The 18,796-nt window shown below is 42.0% G+C and overlaps 1 protein-coding gene across 1 annotated transcript in view; it reads right to left on the reverse strand.

The window, feature by feature from the left end:
• The window catches only part of NINJ2 (ninjurin 2), a 64,189-nt gene that overhangs the window by 43,992 nt on the left and 1,401 nt on the right, over positions 1 to 18,796 (reverse strand). The window contains exon 1 of the mRNA XM_078376294.1: positions 17,368 to 18,796. This exon is cut by the window's right edge and continues 1,401 nt beyond it. Coding sequence (XP_078232420.1) covers positions 17,368 to 17,400 — 33 coding nt within the window. The 5' untranslated portion in view covers positions 17,401 to 18,796. The remainder of the gene's footprint in view (positions 1 to 17,367) is intronic.

Consider the following 18,796-nt stretch of genomic DNA (forward strand, 5'->3'; position numbering starts at 1 on the left):
ATTTAGGGCCCATGCATGCAACAAACAACCTTGGTTTGGATTGTCTTTTCTTCCTGCAAGCGCTGCTTTTTCTAGACCTAGATCCTAACTGTGGATTTTGAGAAAGATAATTTTCAGGAACTAACACATCACCCCAGCCAGGGGTGGGCTATGCTAGATGGCAGATTCTGGGAGGTATTGTCCTCAAAAAGGCAATTATTTCCAAGCTTTGCTGGGATGTCAGTCCTTCATGCTTCAATCCATAATACATGGAATCATAGGGATCCAGCAATCATTAAAATGTATTTATTTGTTTGTTTGTTTGTTTGTTTGTTTGTTTGTTTGTTTAACTTATATGCCACCCACTCTACCCAAAGGTCTCTGGCCAGCTTACAATAATTAAAATACAATTAAAATACAATAAAAGATAAAATGATTAAAAATACAATTAAAATAAATACTCTGAAAATTGCCACCAGGACCCACAGTTGATGTTATTTCAATTAAAAGCCTTCTGGAACAGGAAGGTTTTGACCTGGCGCCAAAATGTCATCAGCGTTGGCGCCAGACGAATCTCAGTCAGGAGAGCATTCCATAGTCTGGGGGCAGCTGCCGAAAATCTGTATGTCTCTCTATCAATGCAGCAAATATCACATTCTGCATCCTTTATAGGCAAACATTAAGTCTCTGTTTAAAACACAAGAAGGAAGCCTGACCACCTTCCAGTGCAGTCTCATGAAATGGCATAAAGGTAAAGGTAAAGGTTCCCCCTGACAATTTATCCAATCATGTCTGACTCTAGGCGGCGGTGCTCATCTCTGTTTCCAACCCATAGAGTTAGCGTTTGTCCGAAGACTATCTTCCATGGTCACGTGGCCAACGTGACTAGACACGGAATGCCATTACTTTGCCACCATGGTGGGACCTATTTATCTACTCACAATTTGCATTTTGCATGCTTTCAAACCACTAGGTTGGCGGGAGCTGGGACAAGTGATGGGGGCTCACTCTGTCGCATGGATTCGATCTTATGACTGCAGGTCTTCTGACCTTGCAGCAAAATAGCAATTGATTCAGAGATTCCCATAAGTTCACAGATGTTTATTGCCCCAAAATCTTTAAGGACATCCTTATTTGTTCATCTTTATTGTCTAGTACTGTACCTACTTACAGGTACTGTACTGGGATACAATCCCAAAAATGATATAATGATTTCAATACGAATCCAAGGCAGACGTTTTAACATCACAGTAATCCAAGTTTATGCACCAACCGCCAATGCTGAAGAGGCTGAAATTGACCAGTTCTATGAAGACTTACAACATCTTCTAGAACTGACACCAAAGAAAGATGTTCCTCTCATTATAGGGGACTGGAATGCTAAAGTAGGGAGTCAAGAGATATAAGGAACAACAGGGAAGTTTGGCCTTGGAGTTCAAAATGAAGCGGGGCAAAGGTTAATAGAGTTTTGTCAAGAGAACAACCTGGTCATCACAAACACTCTCTTCCAACAACACAAGAGGTGATTCTACACATGGACATCACCAGATGGGCAATACCGAAATAAGATTGATTATACTGTATTCTCTGCAGCCAAATTGGAGAAGTTCTATATAGTCAGCAAAAAGAAGACCTGTAGCTGATTGTGGCTCTGATCATCAGCTTCTCATAGCAAAACGCAAGCTTAAACTGAAGAAAGTAGGAAAAATTTGACCAAACTCCGGGAGGCAGTGGAAGACAGGAGGGCCTGATGTGCTCTGGTCCATGGGGTCATGAAGAGTCGGACATGACTTAACGACTAAACAACAACAACAACAACAACAACAACAACAACCTACTTATAGCACTTTGCCACACTTTAGGCTCTTAGACAGGAGCCTAGGCGTTGTATATGAACTGCAGATAATGGTGTATGGTAGATCAAAGTGCTGGACTACAACTTGAGAGAGTGAAACACACTGGTAGCCATGGGGTCTGTCTCAACCTTTCAGTCTGAACTATTCCCAAAGCTTTTTGATATCTACATTAAGCTTCTGAGAGAGGTCATATGAAGCTCTCTCTCCTGCTCTTAATCTGCAGGTGATGCTGCACGTGTCCTTGAGCACTGTCTGATGTTGGTAATCAACTGGATGAGGGCCAACAGACTTAATCTGAATCCATATAAGATGGAGGTTCTACTGTTGGGAGGATTGTTGGACCAGTTAAAGGGATAATTATCTGGACTGAATGGGGTTACACTCCCCATGAAGGATTGGGTTTGCAGCCTGGGGGTACTCTTGGACCCAGTCCTCTCTATGGAGGTGCTAATATCTGCAGTGGCCAAGAGTTCCTTTTCTCAACTTTAGTTGATTGTCCAGCTGCACGTATACCTGGATAACAGAAAAATCAGCAATACTTTATCTTCAGTGACGTTTTAATTTCCAAAATTACTTTATTACTTTTTTTTTAACTTATCATAACTTTATGATTTCAGCTTTACTAAATTTAGAAGCAGTATTTATTCAGACAATGGCAGAAATCTAATTGTTAATTTCAGTTAGAATAGCCCTACTAAATTAGTGTGAACTTGGTAAATCAGCATGTAAGTAAGAGTATAACAACACAGTGAGGAATACAGGGGACCCTTGACTTACAGACGGCTTGACTTACAGACTTTTTGAGTTACAGACTTCTCTGGCTGCAAAATTTAGGTTTGACTTGCAGACTGAGATTTGACTTAAAGACCAGAAAAAAACCAAAATGGAACAAAAACGGCCTGTTACGGGATTAATCAGTTTTCAATGCACTGTAGGTCAATGGAGACTTGACTTATAGACTTTTTGACTTGAGAACCGCCTTCCAATACGTATTAAGTTCTCAAGTCAAGACCCCACTGTAATAGGAATGGATCCATTGTGAAACTGCACCTGGGAAGTCAGGTTTTTCTAAGTGACTTCCCTTTAGCCAACCACAAAGGAGTCAGCAGAGAGAGAGGAGGAAGTTGGCCATCTGCCTTGTTTGCAACTTGTTAAAGTAGTTCTGCTGGGACCGACAACGTTTGCAGGAGCCCTGGTAACAGCAGAGCTACCTTAACAAACTGCAAATAAGTGCTGACATCAACTTGTTCCTCTCTTTCTTCTTTTCCCTAGGTGCCCTAGAGCTACAGTGCTAGCACCAAGTCTTTTAAAAAGAGGGGGGAATGCATTATTAAAAAATATTTGAGAACTAACACTCAGCAGCTGCAGGGACTTAATGCTTTGCAACACAGGTAGCCAGAGAATGGAGCCCTGGGATTTGACATGCTGGTACTGAGTCTTAAAAAAACAAAAACAAAGCAAAACTCTGAGGTCTCCTTGTAGTCTCTTAAGACATCTGAAGGGAACTGACTTGGGAGCAGTGGGGATTCAACTTCTCACAATCCAGGCAGCTGGAGAATGTAGCCCTGGGACTTGACATGCTTCTTGCTGCTGCCTACAAATTGTTCCCTGGCATATAATGCAGAAGGGCAGGAACTAACATGAAGAGATCCCCCCCCACTTCCTTCCTTCCTTCCTTGGGAACCGGCTAGTCTGGCCTTCCAGCACATGACCACCACTAGGGGACTGACTGGCAATTTCTACCTCTTCTGCACATGCTTTCCTATGTTGTCTCAAGTGATCACACTGCCTGAACGGATGCAAAAGCATTCTCTTACCAAAAAAAAAAAACTTCAGCAGCAGAGGGGGAAAAATTTGATGAATGGGGAAGACTCTGGGCTTATTTGCATTGATTTATATCTCATGGAGTCAATGGAAAATAATACAAATCTAACCATCCTAACCCTGGAGCATTACCCATATTGCTTAACAAAGTAGGCACCCTTAAGTTTAATTTATTCAAAGGTTCTAAAATAGATGATACTGTTCATTGGATTTAGGCCAATAATAACAACGTTACTACCTGAGGCTTTTACAGATTTTAAAATTAGCCACTGATAATGCTAACATCTTATTTAGCAAGAATAATACTAACTTTTCCAAGCACTTTTCCTTTCACAGTTTATGGGTAAGCAGACAAAAAGTTAAAACTGAAAACAGAAAAAGCCGTGCAGATTGTAGTAAAACAAAGAAGGTTATGTATTCCGAATTTAAGTCTCCTCCCCAGCATGAAGTAGACACAGGAAATATTTATTCTCAAAAAGTGTGCTTGTCAGAAACAAAAGTGGGGAAACCCAGTAAACTGGAAAGTAATTTTGTCACCTGAAATCTGGTCTTGTCTCATTTTCTGATCTATTACCAGGTCTATTACCTCATCTTCCTTTTGTACATCTTTGTTAACACTTGAGATCTGAAGTTCTGCCTGGATTGAGGCAAGATTCTCTAGCCTTTAATCTGTCTGCTTATTTTTCAGTTTGATGTGAGTATTTCCAGACACAAACCGGTTTCTTTCCCATGCAGGAATTTCCCATGCTGTAACATGCAGGAATTTGAAGGAGGTGCAAAGCAAGAAAGGTCTGAGGCCGTGTCAGGCAGTGGGCCTGGCCACCATGTGGCAGAAGGGTCATGGCGGGCAGAATTCCCATGCAAATCCCTGGGCCTCTGATATTTTTTCATCCCAGCATCTAAATCTGCTTAGAAAAGTTCAGTCACTCCATTTTCTTTACCCATTTCTCTGTATACTGGTTGGAAATCATTTTAACAGACTTAAAGCCAAGTAGTGATGTATGAATATCTTGTCTTTTATTTATAAGTCCAAAATAAAATGTTTCATCATCATTCTCTTCACTATTTTCCCCATCTTTTGAGAATTAAAGCTTGGGGGAGGATGGGAGGAGGGGAATATTCTTTACCCAAATTTTCTTGGCGTCTCCTTCCCGAGCTTTCATACAGCATTTATGCTCTTTGTTACAAAGATTAGCGACAGAGTAGAAATAACTGGAGGTGGGGAAATAGTTATTAGAAACCAGAAACAACTGAGCACACTTGAGACTCACAGGCATCGCTGACTAATTTCTAAATTAAATGGCATCCATTTTAGGGCCCTGGAAAAGTCACTTTCCCATAGTCCCACAATGACCATGACCACGGTGACTGGGTGGCAATTTTATTTTTTAAAAAAGTCATTGTTCTTTGTAAAACCTACAAAAGCTGAGAGTGTTTCTGTTGCTGGTTGTTTTCTTCACAGGCACTAAAGGAATAAACTTATAAATAAATCATTAAACAAACAAACAAACAAACAAACAAACAAACAAACTTATTTATTTATTTATTTATTTATTTATTTATTTATTTATTTATTTATTTATTTATTTATACGTACCTTGCCTTCCTCCTAAAAATGATCCACAGTAGATCCCAACTTACTTTGGGATTTTTTTTTATTCCGCTATAGGAAGGCTCCAATACACCACATCTATTGATGGGATTGCTTCCATTAGCAGAATTGGGAGAAGGAAATCTTATTTCTCCATCTTTTGAGAATTGAAACAAAAGCTTGGGGGGGAATGGGAGGAGGGGAATATTCTTCACCTGCACGCATTCACCCCCGCAAAGGCTGTTTGCGCTGTTTGCGCATGCACACGAGCGCCCACACGCCCGCACAAGCACCATGCTGCCGTTTGCGCATGCACGCAAGCGCGGGGGTGCCCCATCTTCCCCAGCCGGTCCACAGACCGACAAAGGTTGGGGACCGCTGCCCTAAAACATCAGTCAGTTCCTCATAACAGAACACAATTGCATTGGAAAATCTAATGCCAAAATGGGCAAGGATGCCAGACTTCAGCCTAGCCAATGGTTAGGAATGCTCAGAGTCAATGCCCAACGTTACCTGGAGGGCTGTGCCCTATCTTATCCTGTTCTAATATTGATTCCTTCCTATCCCTGGAAATGACTATTGTTCTATCTAATTATGAGAGTTCAGTGGGTTATCTGGGAAGGGGGTGGCTTTGGAATTGGGATCACATCCTGGTAAACGTTCAGTCTGTGGCCTATTACTATGGGCAGCAGAGCACAGTTCTGGAGGCTCCAGGTTCTTCAAATCCATATGGATTCTGTATTGTGCCCATGGGTTTTTAACTCTACAGTGAAATGAAGGTTGGAGTTATCCAAACAGAAAAATAAATGATAATTTGCAAAATATTGTTCAGATCTCTGACTCATGGGACAAAACTGTTTTATATTTTAGAGATGCCAGTGCAAATGTTACATTTGCTAGAGTGATCCTTACGGTCTATTTAGTTTAGCCCAATAACTGGGAAAGAGCCATCCACCCTTGTCAAAGAAGTTACTGGACAGCAGTAGTAGTTGAAAGTGTTAGCGGCAGAGGAGGCAACGGCACTGTCACTCAAGCAAACTTTTGTTAGTATTGAGCAGAAGGTTGCAATGGTAAATCCCTGTTGAACTTTCCCATACCATGAAAACCCTATGATGAAGAAGTCTAAAATGAAACAAGAGATAGTGCTGAGAGATGAGACTCCCAGGTCAGGAATCCCTAAAGGAAGCAACAGGCTTGGCTTTGCAAGAGCTAGACAGGCTGTTGAAGACAGGACATTTTGGAGATCATGAGGTCACCATAAGTCATGGGTGACTTGATGGCATAGAACAACAACAAATGGGTGAGGAAATCCTTAGGTCGTGCTTGTGAAATTTGAGGAGGGAAGGAGAGAGGGAGGGGAAAGGAGGGGAGGGAGATTGCATTTCCTTTGAACAAGAGTAGACCCTTATAATCTTGACTTAGGGCTTTAAGGTTTTTCTTTTGGAGCTACACATATTGTATCTTGGATCATTCTACAAAATAAGACTCTGAGAGACTTTTCTGCAGTCAGCGTTTCCTCTGACATCCTTATTGGTGCATGGAACACAAAGGGTGTGTATTCATGCAGTATCAAGTTTGGGCTGTGTTTGTGTTGTTATTGTAGCCACCTGATATTACTTGATTTAAAATTTTAAATCTTTGCAGTATCTGTTGTGCTTGCAATACTGATTTTTAAGAAATACCCGCATAGAACCAAGAGAGTGTTTCTAACACTAGCATCTTATTACTTTTCCTGATGACAGCAAGCAGTCCTTAATTAATTTCTAGCATGATTTCTAACCTGTGTGAGGATTTTTTTTAATGAACCTCTTGGCTTTGCAACTCCAAACCTTCCTTGGAATCTTTTCACGGAACTTTCAGTATGATGTCAGAAGTGGAGCATTTACATTGTTTTACAGTCTTAGTTGTGACATTGCACCATAGCTGAACCCTCCAAGGATTGTCAGCAGCATTCACTATTGAAAAAAGTTGCTAATGAAGAATGAGTGTTACTGTGTAATTTAAGATAAACAACTGATGTTGTGTTTGCATATGTAAAAGTGAGAGGAGACACATTTCTATCATTGATTGGAGTTCATGAAGATTGCCTTTGGAGTGCCACTGTGTAAAAACTGAAGGGTGGGGTTGGGGTGGGGGGATATTGGCACAGATCCTTGGATGTGAGATGTCTTGGATCCAGCAGGCAAAGAAAGCAAATGCAAATCAAGGAATGGACCAGAAATATGGATTTTTTTTTAAAAAAGGGAAATGTGCATAACGTAAAAGAAACCTTTAGTGCTTATCGTTTGGGAGGTCTCTGTCCTGCCTTCTACACATTTCCCTCCCACTGAAATACTGGTTGAGTGAGTAAATGTGATTAATTTAAAGTTTACATTAAAATATCTTAAAGGAACTGTAAAAGAAGGCTTGAAATAGGATGAATTAGGTATGCTGAGGGGAAGCAAAGGGGAAGCAACTGTAGAATTAAATAGTTGATTAGTAAAGGTAAAGGTTCCCCTTGACAATTAGTCCAGTTGTGTCTGACTCTAGGGTGTGGTACTCATCTCTGTTTCCAACCCATAGAGCCAGCGTTTGTCCAAAGACAGTTTCCGTGGTCACGTGGCCAGCACAACTAGATACGGAATGCCATTACCTTCCCACCATGATGGTACCTATTTATCTACTTGCATTTTTACATGCTTTCGAACTGCTAGGTTGGCAGGAGCTGGGACAAGCGACGAAGCTTGTGGATTCGATCTTACGACTGCTGGTCTTCTGACCTTGCAGCACAGAGGCTTCTGCGGTTTAACCCGCAGCGCCACCACGTCCCTAAATAGTTGATTACATGCCATCAAATAGATTCTGATTTAGGGTGACCCTTTCCACAGTTTTCCTGTACCCGGTTACCATGCCTTTCGTCTGGGGCACTCTGGGACTGAGCAGCTTGCCTATGATTACACAGGCTGGCTTTTCTCCTGGGAGACACATCAGAGAATCAGAACCCCTGTCTTTTGCTCTACAGCCAAATACCCAACTCACTGAGCTATGCAGTCATGTAGAATTTTAAAAGGATGTTTTTAAAAAATGCATCTGTAGCTGTTTAAAAAGCTAACTGTATTTGCTGGCAAGTTGGCACTGGAAATCATGTTTTTAAATGTTAAAAAACATTTGACACCCATTATCCCAGCAATCTTGTCCTTAAAACAACCGTGGGCTGACATTATAACTGCCTTCCTCCAGGATACAGGACTTGGGTTCAAACAGCGGATTGCACATGCCAACAAGGTGGAAGCATGTAGAGATGGTGACACCTAGGAAAATAATTTATGATTCCTCCTTCATGCTTTTTGTAATGTCTAGAAGTTTAGCATAACAGATTATCCACTGGGATTTAGGCTGATTGGAAGAGCAGACAAAGTAGAAGAGATTCTCTTTCAAATGGCTGTGGGAATTTGTGTCGTCTGAGCATAAGACTGGGGACATTGGCTGAGACGTCCTATTAGAATTAATGTATGTCCCGTTTTAGGGATGGCAGTCCTCTGTTTGAAGGATTGTGAGAGGACAAAATAAAGATATTTAGATACTTGAAGACAACCGGCCCAGTTTATACATTAGGAATTATAAGAAAGGAGATCAGGAACCTTGAAATTGCCTATCCATGGTGAGCACATATTTTCCCTCTGTGCAAACTACAGTTCGTTCACCACACAGTGGCCTTTCAGTAGACCCCATGTGTCTAGAAGGCAGAAGATACAATACCCACCTCTCATGAGTAGATTAAAATGTTGGAAAAATGTAGAGGATGAAGTAGAAATACCACAGTGTAATTAAAGAACAAATATCATATTACATTTTCAGGGACTTAGAAATATTTCACTTCTCAGTGATAAATGCATGTTGCCCGTGATCTCTGGCATCTCACTGTCAGTTTGTTAGTTATTGATCCATAGTTTAGAAGACAATCACAAAAATTGCGTGAGTAGTGGTACAGTCTTACATGTCTGACGCCATCGAGAAACACTGAAACACATATACTGTAATGGCATTTTACATAATACTACAAGAATCCATCCCCCCACCAAGTCAATTAATAAATAAGTGTGTGAAATGCATCAGCCCTAATTTGTGAGGCAGGGCAAAAATTCATAGCTAGAATCTTCATCTTCTGTCTCCCCTTTTTTGCTCCTTGCAGGCCAGCTGCCCATGACTCGGAGAGTGCCAAGCCATGAAATAACAACACAAGATACTGTAAACTATTTGGAAAGCAATTGGTCACAACTTTGTTGATTTACAGCTGCCTTGAGATTGGCTGTTGCACAGAAGATGGATCCTGACATCCGTTGACCAAGCTACAAACTTCAGTGGATTTAATTACACGGACATAGGCTACTGTGTGGTTCCTTCCATTGCCAGGGGACAAAGATGGCACCACACAGCTCCCAAACCTGGCCTGAGCCTGGTCTCAATGCCTCTATAATCCCTTAAGGAGACTCCCACCTAGGAGAGCCATAGATGCACTGTCACCCTTCCTTCCACCCTCACGTCCTCAAGCAACCCCAAAATCATGATGAGAAAACATGCAACACAAACCCAACCAAATCCTTACAAAATATGCTTTGACGGATGGAAGTTGGGTGGGCAGTGCTGGGAAACGTTTTCACTCTGGTTTGCCCAGGCATGCCCCGCCCTTGGGCGTTCCAAGATTAGTGGGGAAAACACTGATGGAAGGACCTCAACTCACACAAAGGCCCCTGGGCCCATAGCAGCTGACAACAGCCAAATCACTCTTGTCCAGTCCCCCCCCCCGGCCACAAACTGGGCCCACTCTGAGTCCCTTATTTTTCTAAGCATGTAAGCCACTGAAAGCCAGGGATATTTTGTGTTCTTATTCATTTTCTGTGAATATCACAGAACGGTGAATGTCCACTTGGCAGTGATTTCCAAAGACAGCCAGGACACTTCTTCCCAGGTCCATGTGCATCATGTTTACTCAGAAGTAAGTGGTGCAATCTATTTCAAAAGCTCTAGGTTAAATCTACCAAGGACTGCAGCTTTAGTCTTTACTGGGGACCCAGTCTAAATCCTCTCCTAACACCCACAAAATTCCCCCTGGAATGGCTGCTTATATACCTAGAAATAAACAAAAGCCCAGCAGATGTGTTTACAACTCTCACTGTGTTTGTGTAGTTTAAGCTCAGACTAGACAATATGGTTAGCACATCATTAGAAGCAGACCTAAAAAGCTGTAAGGAAGGTTTAGAAGCAGACGTCTAGCCCCTTGTTGAAAGTTCAAGGAAAAAACTCCAAGAAAGGGTCAGAAGCAGACCTCTCTGAAGTACAAATGTCTGATTGTCCTAGCACATGTTTGTCTCATTCTGTACTTTTGAAAATTAGCTTGTTTTTCTTTTGCAACTGTTGTTTGGAAGCTTTATCTGCAAATGAGATTTTGCTTTGAAGGAATTGAATGCCTAGAAGGAAAACCCTCTAATAGCAAGAAATATGCATTTCTAGAAAGGATTCTTAGTGTGGCCCTAATGGATACAGCTTGGAAAATAAGGATGTGAACACACTGGTAAAAATAATGTAGGAAATACTGTAGGATTGGGGCAGGCTGATTCACATTTTTTTTCTATTGACCACATGATGCAAAAGGAAATGTGAATGTGACTAGAATTTCCACTCCAGTTTTTGCTTCTCTCGCTGGGGCTTCTACTTTAGGGAAAAAAAGAGGATACATTTGCATTGGTTCTAGTGATGTGATTGGTATTCTGCTTCTAAACCAGTGCAGGAAAACTGCTGTGCCAGCACACACTCGTAAGACGAGAAAGGAAAACTTCTCCATCAGCAAGACTTTCCTTCTTGTTTTTTACAAAAACATAATGAGATGAGGAAATGACAGGAAGAACTCCTTATTTCTTATGTAGTTCCTTTGTAACTGTGCCACTTGAAGAGCTACAATGGAGCTGCAAACAAGCTGCAAATAAGACTTCCCTCCTCTCTCCTTCTGCAGTCAGTTAATGCAAAGAGACCTTAGGAAACCCAAATTCTCTGGTGTGACTTCACAACAAGTAAATTCGCATTCCCTCATTAAGTAGTTGCACTTCTGTGTCTGGAGACTGCAACTCCAGAATCCCCCAACCAGCTTAGCCAGTGGCCATGGCAGCTTGCAGATTTTGGATGCTGCAGTCCATTGAAAGTATGACCCTCCAGAAATTAACGTTTCCAGATTTTTCAGTTTAGGGCCAGGCTATAACCGCTAGGAGAAGGCAAGGCACAGCACAATCAGCAGCCTCAGATAATCATATTTCCAGGATAAATCATTAAACAAAGGCAAATGACAATGTTTCATTCGAAAGCTGGCTGCATTAATTGGTCATTCCTGCAGAAGCAAACAAATCCCTTGCTTTCAAAGAAAAGATTTTGCAACCATTTTGGAGCCACACATTTAAAGTTGGAGAAACAGAGAAACAGAAGCTTCATTCTTTAGCCAGCAAACCAACCTCATTCCTCTCCTGTCAAGAACATGGAAACGATATATCTATGCAGACTTTTCCATTCTAAAGCAAGTCCCGTCATTGCTCGACACTACATTTGGTTTTTTAAAAAAAATCTCTGCCAAGAACAGCTGACTTTTATGGCTCATATAAATCAAGCCTATTAAACAAAACTGTGTCTATGGCTATTTTGCATAATTTATTGGCCAATTGTGAGGTCAGGGTGAAAAGCTACGGAAGGCACCAAGGCCCTTTAGACGCCAACATTTGAAAACCCCATGACCAACATCCTAATCATTGGCTTCAGCAATTAACAGTGAAATCTTCTACAGTAAATGGAAGTGAGGGTGCAGTCAGATGGTGAAAAAAGATTACACCTGATTGCTCCAGAAATGGTCACTTTGCTGGGAACAAAGTCTCTTGAAGTGATCCTTCTGTCCACAGAGGAATCATTCAAGCCTGGCACAAAAAGAGAGTAGTCCCAATGCTGGACTAAAAAGGTCCAGCTTGGGCATGGATCAGAGTCACGTGATCACTGGGAAGTCACTCACAGTGGGTGGTGCCCACAAGCATTCCAGAATGCAAGCTGCTTCCCTGTCTGATTGCATCCTAAATCGCAAATACGTTCAAAGGGACATACTTCTGTGGAAGTGTGTATAGGATGATTGCACTCACATTTAAACTTAGCTTTGCAGCTTTAAAAAAATTACCAAAGCTAACATTGGAAGCATCCTACCACCTAGCCCTAATATTAATTTATTTACCCTCATTTGTTTTTCCTTAAACTTCTAGTCCACCTTTTGTTTAAATCTTAAAGCTAAAAGTGGATTACATATGGGCATGTTTGCTCTCGTACAAGGCAGAACTATGTAGGTTAATGCCTAATTACAGATCCAAACTGCACCTTTGAAACCGGGGGCCACATTGGCTGGGAGTTGAGGGAGAGATAATAAAACACTTCCAGGCTCCGCCCAAATCACAAGGTTTTTGCTTTGTGGAGCTAGGAGGTGTTTGTGTTGCTGCTCAATGGCTGAAATCCTGTTGCACAAGTTAATGCTGTGCAAGGCTGATGGCAGGAATTTTTCCTAGATTAGATATTTTCAACCCACAACCTGCCCTGAAGGGCTAAAGACTCTCTTGAGACACCCATTGTTGTGGAGAGAAGTTAGGGGCCATGGGATCAGTGGAGAAGTCTTTAATTAAAAAAAAAATGCCATTCCAATAAAATCACCTAACTGGGGGGGGGTGATTTTTGGAAATTAAATACTCCCCCGTTCCATGGTTGCCAACAGCTTCCCCGTGACAAAAGAAAGCTTCAAGAGCTTTGAAGAATTGGGCATGTTTGATTTCTGATAAATCACTTTAGCTGCTAATGTCATCAGCCTTACGTGGCATAAATTACAGCCACAGGATTTCAGCAAATATTTTATCCTTTGGGGCCACATTCAGTGTTGGGGTGTGTGTGTCAGAGGCTTCAAATGCATACATGCACACATATACACACTGTCACTGTAACAGGGAGCATCTCCTCAGGGACAGTGAATGGAGTGGGGGTGTGTGCATGCCATCTTTTGTACCCTTTGAAAAATTACCTTGTTGCAATAGTGATTTCAACAGCAGCGATGGGTCAGTCATACATAACCATGTAAGCACTCAATCAGATCTCAACCTTGCTGCTTGTCAGTCATGTTTCCTCGCATTATGGTTTGTGAAGCAGGGGTTAACAGTTTCTGATTTTAGAAAGCCCTGTCTGTTCTTCTTGCCTTCCTACACAGAACATGTCATTTTCTTAGTACTGTTTAGAGCTCGGCTGGGAAAAAGTTACTTTTTGGAGAACTGTTCCAAATTGTGGCCGGGGACTGTGGCTATTACAGATTTCACAAAATTCATTCAGTGATGTGAAATGCAGCAATTCCCTGTCACTTTTTTAAAAAAAGAAACAAACGTATGTTTGAAATATTCGGAGCTGGCACCTTTAACAGTTCTGAAGGGTACATGGTAGATACCACAGCCTAGGTAAAGAAAGGGGGCTCACATAAGGAATTAAAGGGGGAAGAGCCTCTACCATGCTTTCTGGCTGCTGAGCAAGGAAAAGTGAAAGTTTGTTCCAATACAGCCAAAATTAAGTACTGTACTGTATGTTTAGGTAGCACCAGTTTAAGCTAGAGAGAAGTGGTGTACGCATCTTTTTAACTCTCCCAATAAACTGAATAAGACAAAGACTGTCTGAAGTCTCAACAACAGCTTGGGAATGTTACTTTTATGGACTTTATAATTCAATGCTTGGAAAGTCAAGGAGCTGTAATTCATAAAAGTAATTTTTTCCAGGCTCTGATCCTAATGTACTAAGAGCTGGAAGAGTTGTCTGTTACCAAGCAAACATCATTAGGCATAGGAAATCAAAGTATTTAATGCAGCCTACACTCTAGACCTTATGCTTTGTTATTTTTAATGTGTATCTTCTCATACTAACATACATATACTTTATTAATTATAAATGTAGTTGCAATAAAACATACTGTCCTGCCTTTCTGAATTGGGTAGAGAGCTAATTAAATTTGGGAATATTTGCTTTTCAATTCGAAAAAAAAAGAGATGTATTTTGCATATGAAAAATATGCAAGCATTCAAAAATATGCAAATCTTCAAGCAGCATTACTATTTAGCAATCAGGCATTTTGAAATGTTTTACATTAATTACCCTTTTTTTGTCCACATAACAACTCTGTGAAATGGGTCACTATATTACACAGATGGACTTGTGTGGGGAGATACAGTAACATCTATTTGCACGAATTAGTGATTTCCCTGGGCTTATTTTCGGGGAAATAAGCAATGGCTGTGTCTATACTTTCCCTTAGGGAGCGGTGGCGAACCTCTGCATGCTGGTTATTAAGTTGTTGAAGGAGGTGGTTTTGAGATGCAGAAGGATGGTTTGGGCCTTTGTCCAGATTACATTTCTCATCTCCATTTTCTGACTTTGTGTTTTTCTCCCGCTTCAAGCTTGCATAATGCAAAAATATTCAATAAGGTGGATTAATAATGCTAAGACATACTTTTTCCTACTTGAAGCTGAGTATCCCTGAAAAGTACCAATTTTTACAAATCTCTCAAACCATCCCTTGTACTTTACTTAAAAGCAACATTTCCCCTTACTAACCTTTTCCATGTGTGAGACCCAGCTTTGCTTTCCTCAGAAATCATGTGCAAAAATCAGAGGGGTATTCTCTATATTTACCAGAGTTGCCCAAATCAATATAAACCTTACAAATCAATATAAACCTTACAATAGAGGGCAATCAGACAGGCATTTGTCCTGCTGTTCGGTCCACTGTGGGCACAGACGGATTGTTTCGCTTCTTTCTTCCAGTGATCACATGATGGAGTAAACCAAACTGTCACCTGAGTGTCCCATACTTTTTTGAGCCCCTGTCATGGGCTTCTATGTTTCTGATGCAGGAGGGATTGCTCTGGTTTGGTCCACATCCAACATGTATGATCGCTGGGGATGGATCAAAAGCAAGCTTTCAAGGCTCCTTCTGTTTTGGCCAATAAACTGCCTACAACTGAATCAGTGGATTCAGCAGTGGGCAATTTTTCAACGAGTCCTTTAAGTCAGAGGTCCCCAACCCCCCATGGCCTGAGCTGGACCAGGCCGCCAAGACAGACCTCCTGCCCCATCCCCTGCATGCACTCACCCCCGCACAGCCCATTTGCACCTGCATGTGCGCTCCAGCATGCCCATGCAAGTGCTGCACTGCCATTTACACATGAGTGTGTGCCCAGACAAGCACAACACCACCATTTGCACATGTGCATGAGCGCGCATGCGCAAATGGTGGCAGAGCGCTTGTGTGGGCATGCACACGCTCATGCGGGAGAGAGAGTGCACTTGTTCACACATGTGCATGAGCGTGGGGGTGCCCTGCCTTCCCCAGCCGGTCCGCGGACTGAAAAAGGTTGGGGACCACTGCTTTAAGTCACAGAAAAGAATGCTTAATTTATTCATAAGTGATGCAACACATCCGTGCTGGTATACGGAAAAAAATCTCTTCCCCTGCTGGGGGGAAAAAAATCTTCCCCTGCTCCTCTGCTAAGGAGCAGATGGAGTGTTCAGTTTGCTTAATCTTGAATTCGCTTGCTTATTAAGCCACTTCATGGTATCAGAAATTCAAAACGGAAGGAATCAGATGAAGTAGGGTCACCTGAGCTCCAATATAACATTAAGATGTAAGGATCACTTCAGATGGCATCTGCACCAACACCTGGCCCTTAGTGATCTCATTTACCCCACACCAGTCTGCTCCAAAATCAGCAGTGCAGATGACCCCCCCCCCGAGTATCACATTTCAATGATAATTCTAAATAAGACCAACCACAAAACTTATACAATTCTAACTCAAAGTGCTATTTCCCACTTCCCAGCATTTGCTGACTGAGGAAGGTGCCTCACAACAGGATGTATCCTGATTGGTAAGATTGTCTTGTGTCCACAGCAGCTAACCATATGTCCTTCATCAAATATCAATATCAAAAGCTGGAAGGATAACTATTATTTATGACCAGCTAATTATATCTATGGTTCCCCTGTGTTTGTGGAAAGCAACACAACCATTTCTACCAATTTTGGCCTACCATCACAAACCCTTTGCCAACATGCCCCTTTCCATGTTTTTGGAGTACAATTCCCATCATTTCATGGCAGTGTGGCTGCTACGTGATGGAAGGTGTAGCTCTACACACCCGGAAGCCATCGTGTGGTGAAAGAAAGCAGCCATATATACTCCCTCAGCATCTGTCAAGTCTCCTGCAGTGGTCTGCCCTCATCCTCTTTAAACACTTACACTGAACACTCCCTTTCTTTCCTTTGGTGGGTTCGTTTCCAGTCTGGGTTATTTTTCTTTTTCTTTTCTTTTTCTTTTTGTTTTTTAAAGCAATCTCTCTGCAGCAAGCTGCCCTTTTAAAGAAGCACAGAGTTCATGGATGCAGCGGTCTTCAGCAAACAAACACTGAGGAGCAAAAACTTAAGAGCCTGAACAGGCTGGATTAAGAGGTTCTGTTTCTCTAGGAACTCCAGTTCTCTCACTTTACAGTTCAGTGTTTATTTTTCCCCCCTCGTGCCTGGGGTTGGCAAAGTTTTCTAATCAAGAACAGAAGGGCTTTGTGAGAAAGGCAGAGATAGAAAGATGCATTCTCTTAATTCCCCCAAGAAAATCTCTTTCTAAGAACATACACAGATTGCACCTTCTTTTTGTCTGTGGGATTCTCTTCACTGTCAAAAGAAGCTTATCGGTCCCTTAATAAAAAGATAGGGAACTGATGTCATCAGAAGCAGGAGAGCACCTAAACATATAATGAGTACATGTTGAAATAAGTGATCTGGGAAAAAATAACTGTCTAAAGAGCAGACACAAAGATTATTAAAAATGTAAGTACCACTTCACCACTGGGGTGAAGAGCTGGTGATCCAGTCAATTCCAAACTGAGAGCAAAGAGACTGGTAAACAAACTTTTAGAAAGAGATTTCACAGAAAACTTTACGAAATCAAAAGTGTGGAAGAGATGAGGCTATTACTTTTCACCTCCCTGGCCTACCCCACGCCACCCCCATCACTCCTCATATGCCCAGGTAGGCTGCACTCACATGAAGGTTGATCATTTCTGCTTCTGATTCCATCGTTTAATTTCCTGGGTTTTCTCTTCGGTCCTCTTCAGCCCGCACAAGAGATCAAGTCTCTGCAGCTTTCTGGATTCTCCCGTGCATTTGCTGGGTGGGAAGGGAAAGCACAGCTGCCTGGAACAGACCTCCTATTCATTTGTGTAAGACTCTTGCCTTGGCTTCAGCTTTAAGAGTGGGGGAAAAGAGGCAAAGGCATATTGGTGGTGGAAGCAGTAGCACGCAAATCCTTCATTGTCTCTAGGATGCTGAATAGTCCTCCTGTCATGTTAGCCATGACCAAATGTCTCCCTAGCTTCTGGATCCAGCTGAGCCCTGTGAGGTCACTTGGGCTGCAGTTTTGTGATGTACACAATGTACCAAGGGAATCATGGCACAGACCATGCAAGCTTTCAGCACACGTTCCTAAATGCCATCTGTGTAGCTTGCAGGGCCTCTTGCGCAGATGGCTTCTGTCACAGGCAGCTCACTTACCACAACTCGGTCATGCTTGTTGGCCGCAGAAAAGGCAAACGGAAAAGCAGTGCTTGCAAAGAAACACTCTCGAGTCTTAAGAGCTCATAACATTGAGGCCATTTCCAAACTCACCCAAACCTGTTTTGGGCACTGCATGGAAGGTTGCCAGAGGCTGTACTTTAGAGCTATGCCTGTAAAAATCAGCACAAAATAAGACCACCAGTCTCCCTTACATTAGGTACTTCTCCTGACGCAATGTACCAACCATTGGTTTAATTTTGGCCCAAAGCGGGTGACAGAAGAGAGCAGCAAGCCAGGAGGCACATAAGGAGAAAGAAAACTTCTCAGCACAAGAGGCTGCCTTGTTATGTGCTGGTCTAGTATTGGTCCATTAGGCAGAGTGATGTGGCTGTTACAGGCAGTGGATTTAGTTGATCTGGAAAAGCAAGAGATTATTAGCTGTTTGATTTTGTTATTCCATTTTCACTGCCGGGGAGTTGGAAATAAATGCTTGTGAAATGTATTTGTGATGTTCTTCCTTATATGGGCCAACATCCATTTGCCTATCTACACAAATGGCATTAAATTTGCAGGCAAAATTACTCCAGACTCAACATGCAACTGATAATGCCTATGGTGATTTTCTCACCTGGGGCAATTCACCTTCAGAGTTATGACATTTGTGTTCTGGCAGTGTAACTAGGCAAGGGAATTTGGGCCATGATAACAAAACCTTTGATTGAGTCACCTTGCCTTTTTGTTGTTATGTTCCATCAAGTCGCTCCTGACTTATGGTGACTTCATGAATGAGCAATCTCCAGAATGCCCTATTCTCAACAGTCCTGTTCAACTCTTGCAAGTTCAGGACTTGCAAGAGCCCATCTCATATTTGGTTTTCCTCTTTTCCTGTTGCCTTCAACCTTTCCAAGCATTATTGTCT

Source organism: Pogona vitticeps, chromosome 5 (genome assembly GCF_051106095.1).
Source record: "Pogona vitticeps strain Pit_001003342236 chromosome 5, PviZW2.1, whole genome shotgun sequence".
NCBI lineage: Eukaryota > Metazoa > Chordata > Lepidosauria > Squamata > Agamidae > Pogona > Pogona vitticeps.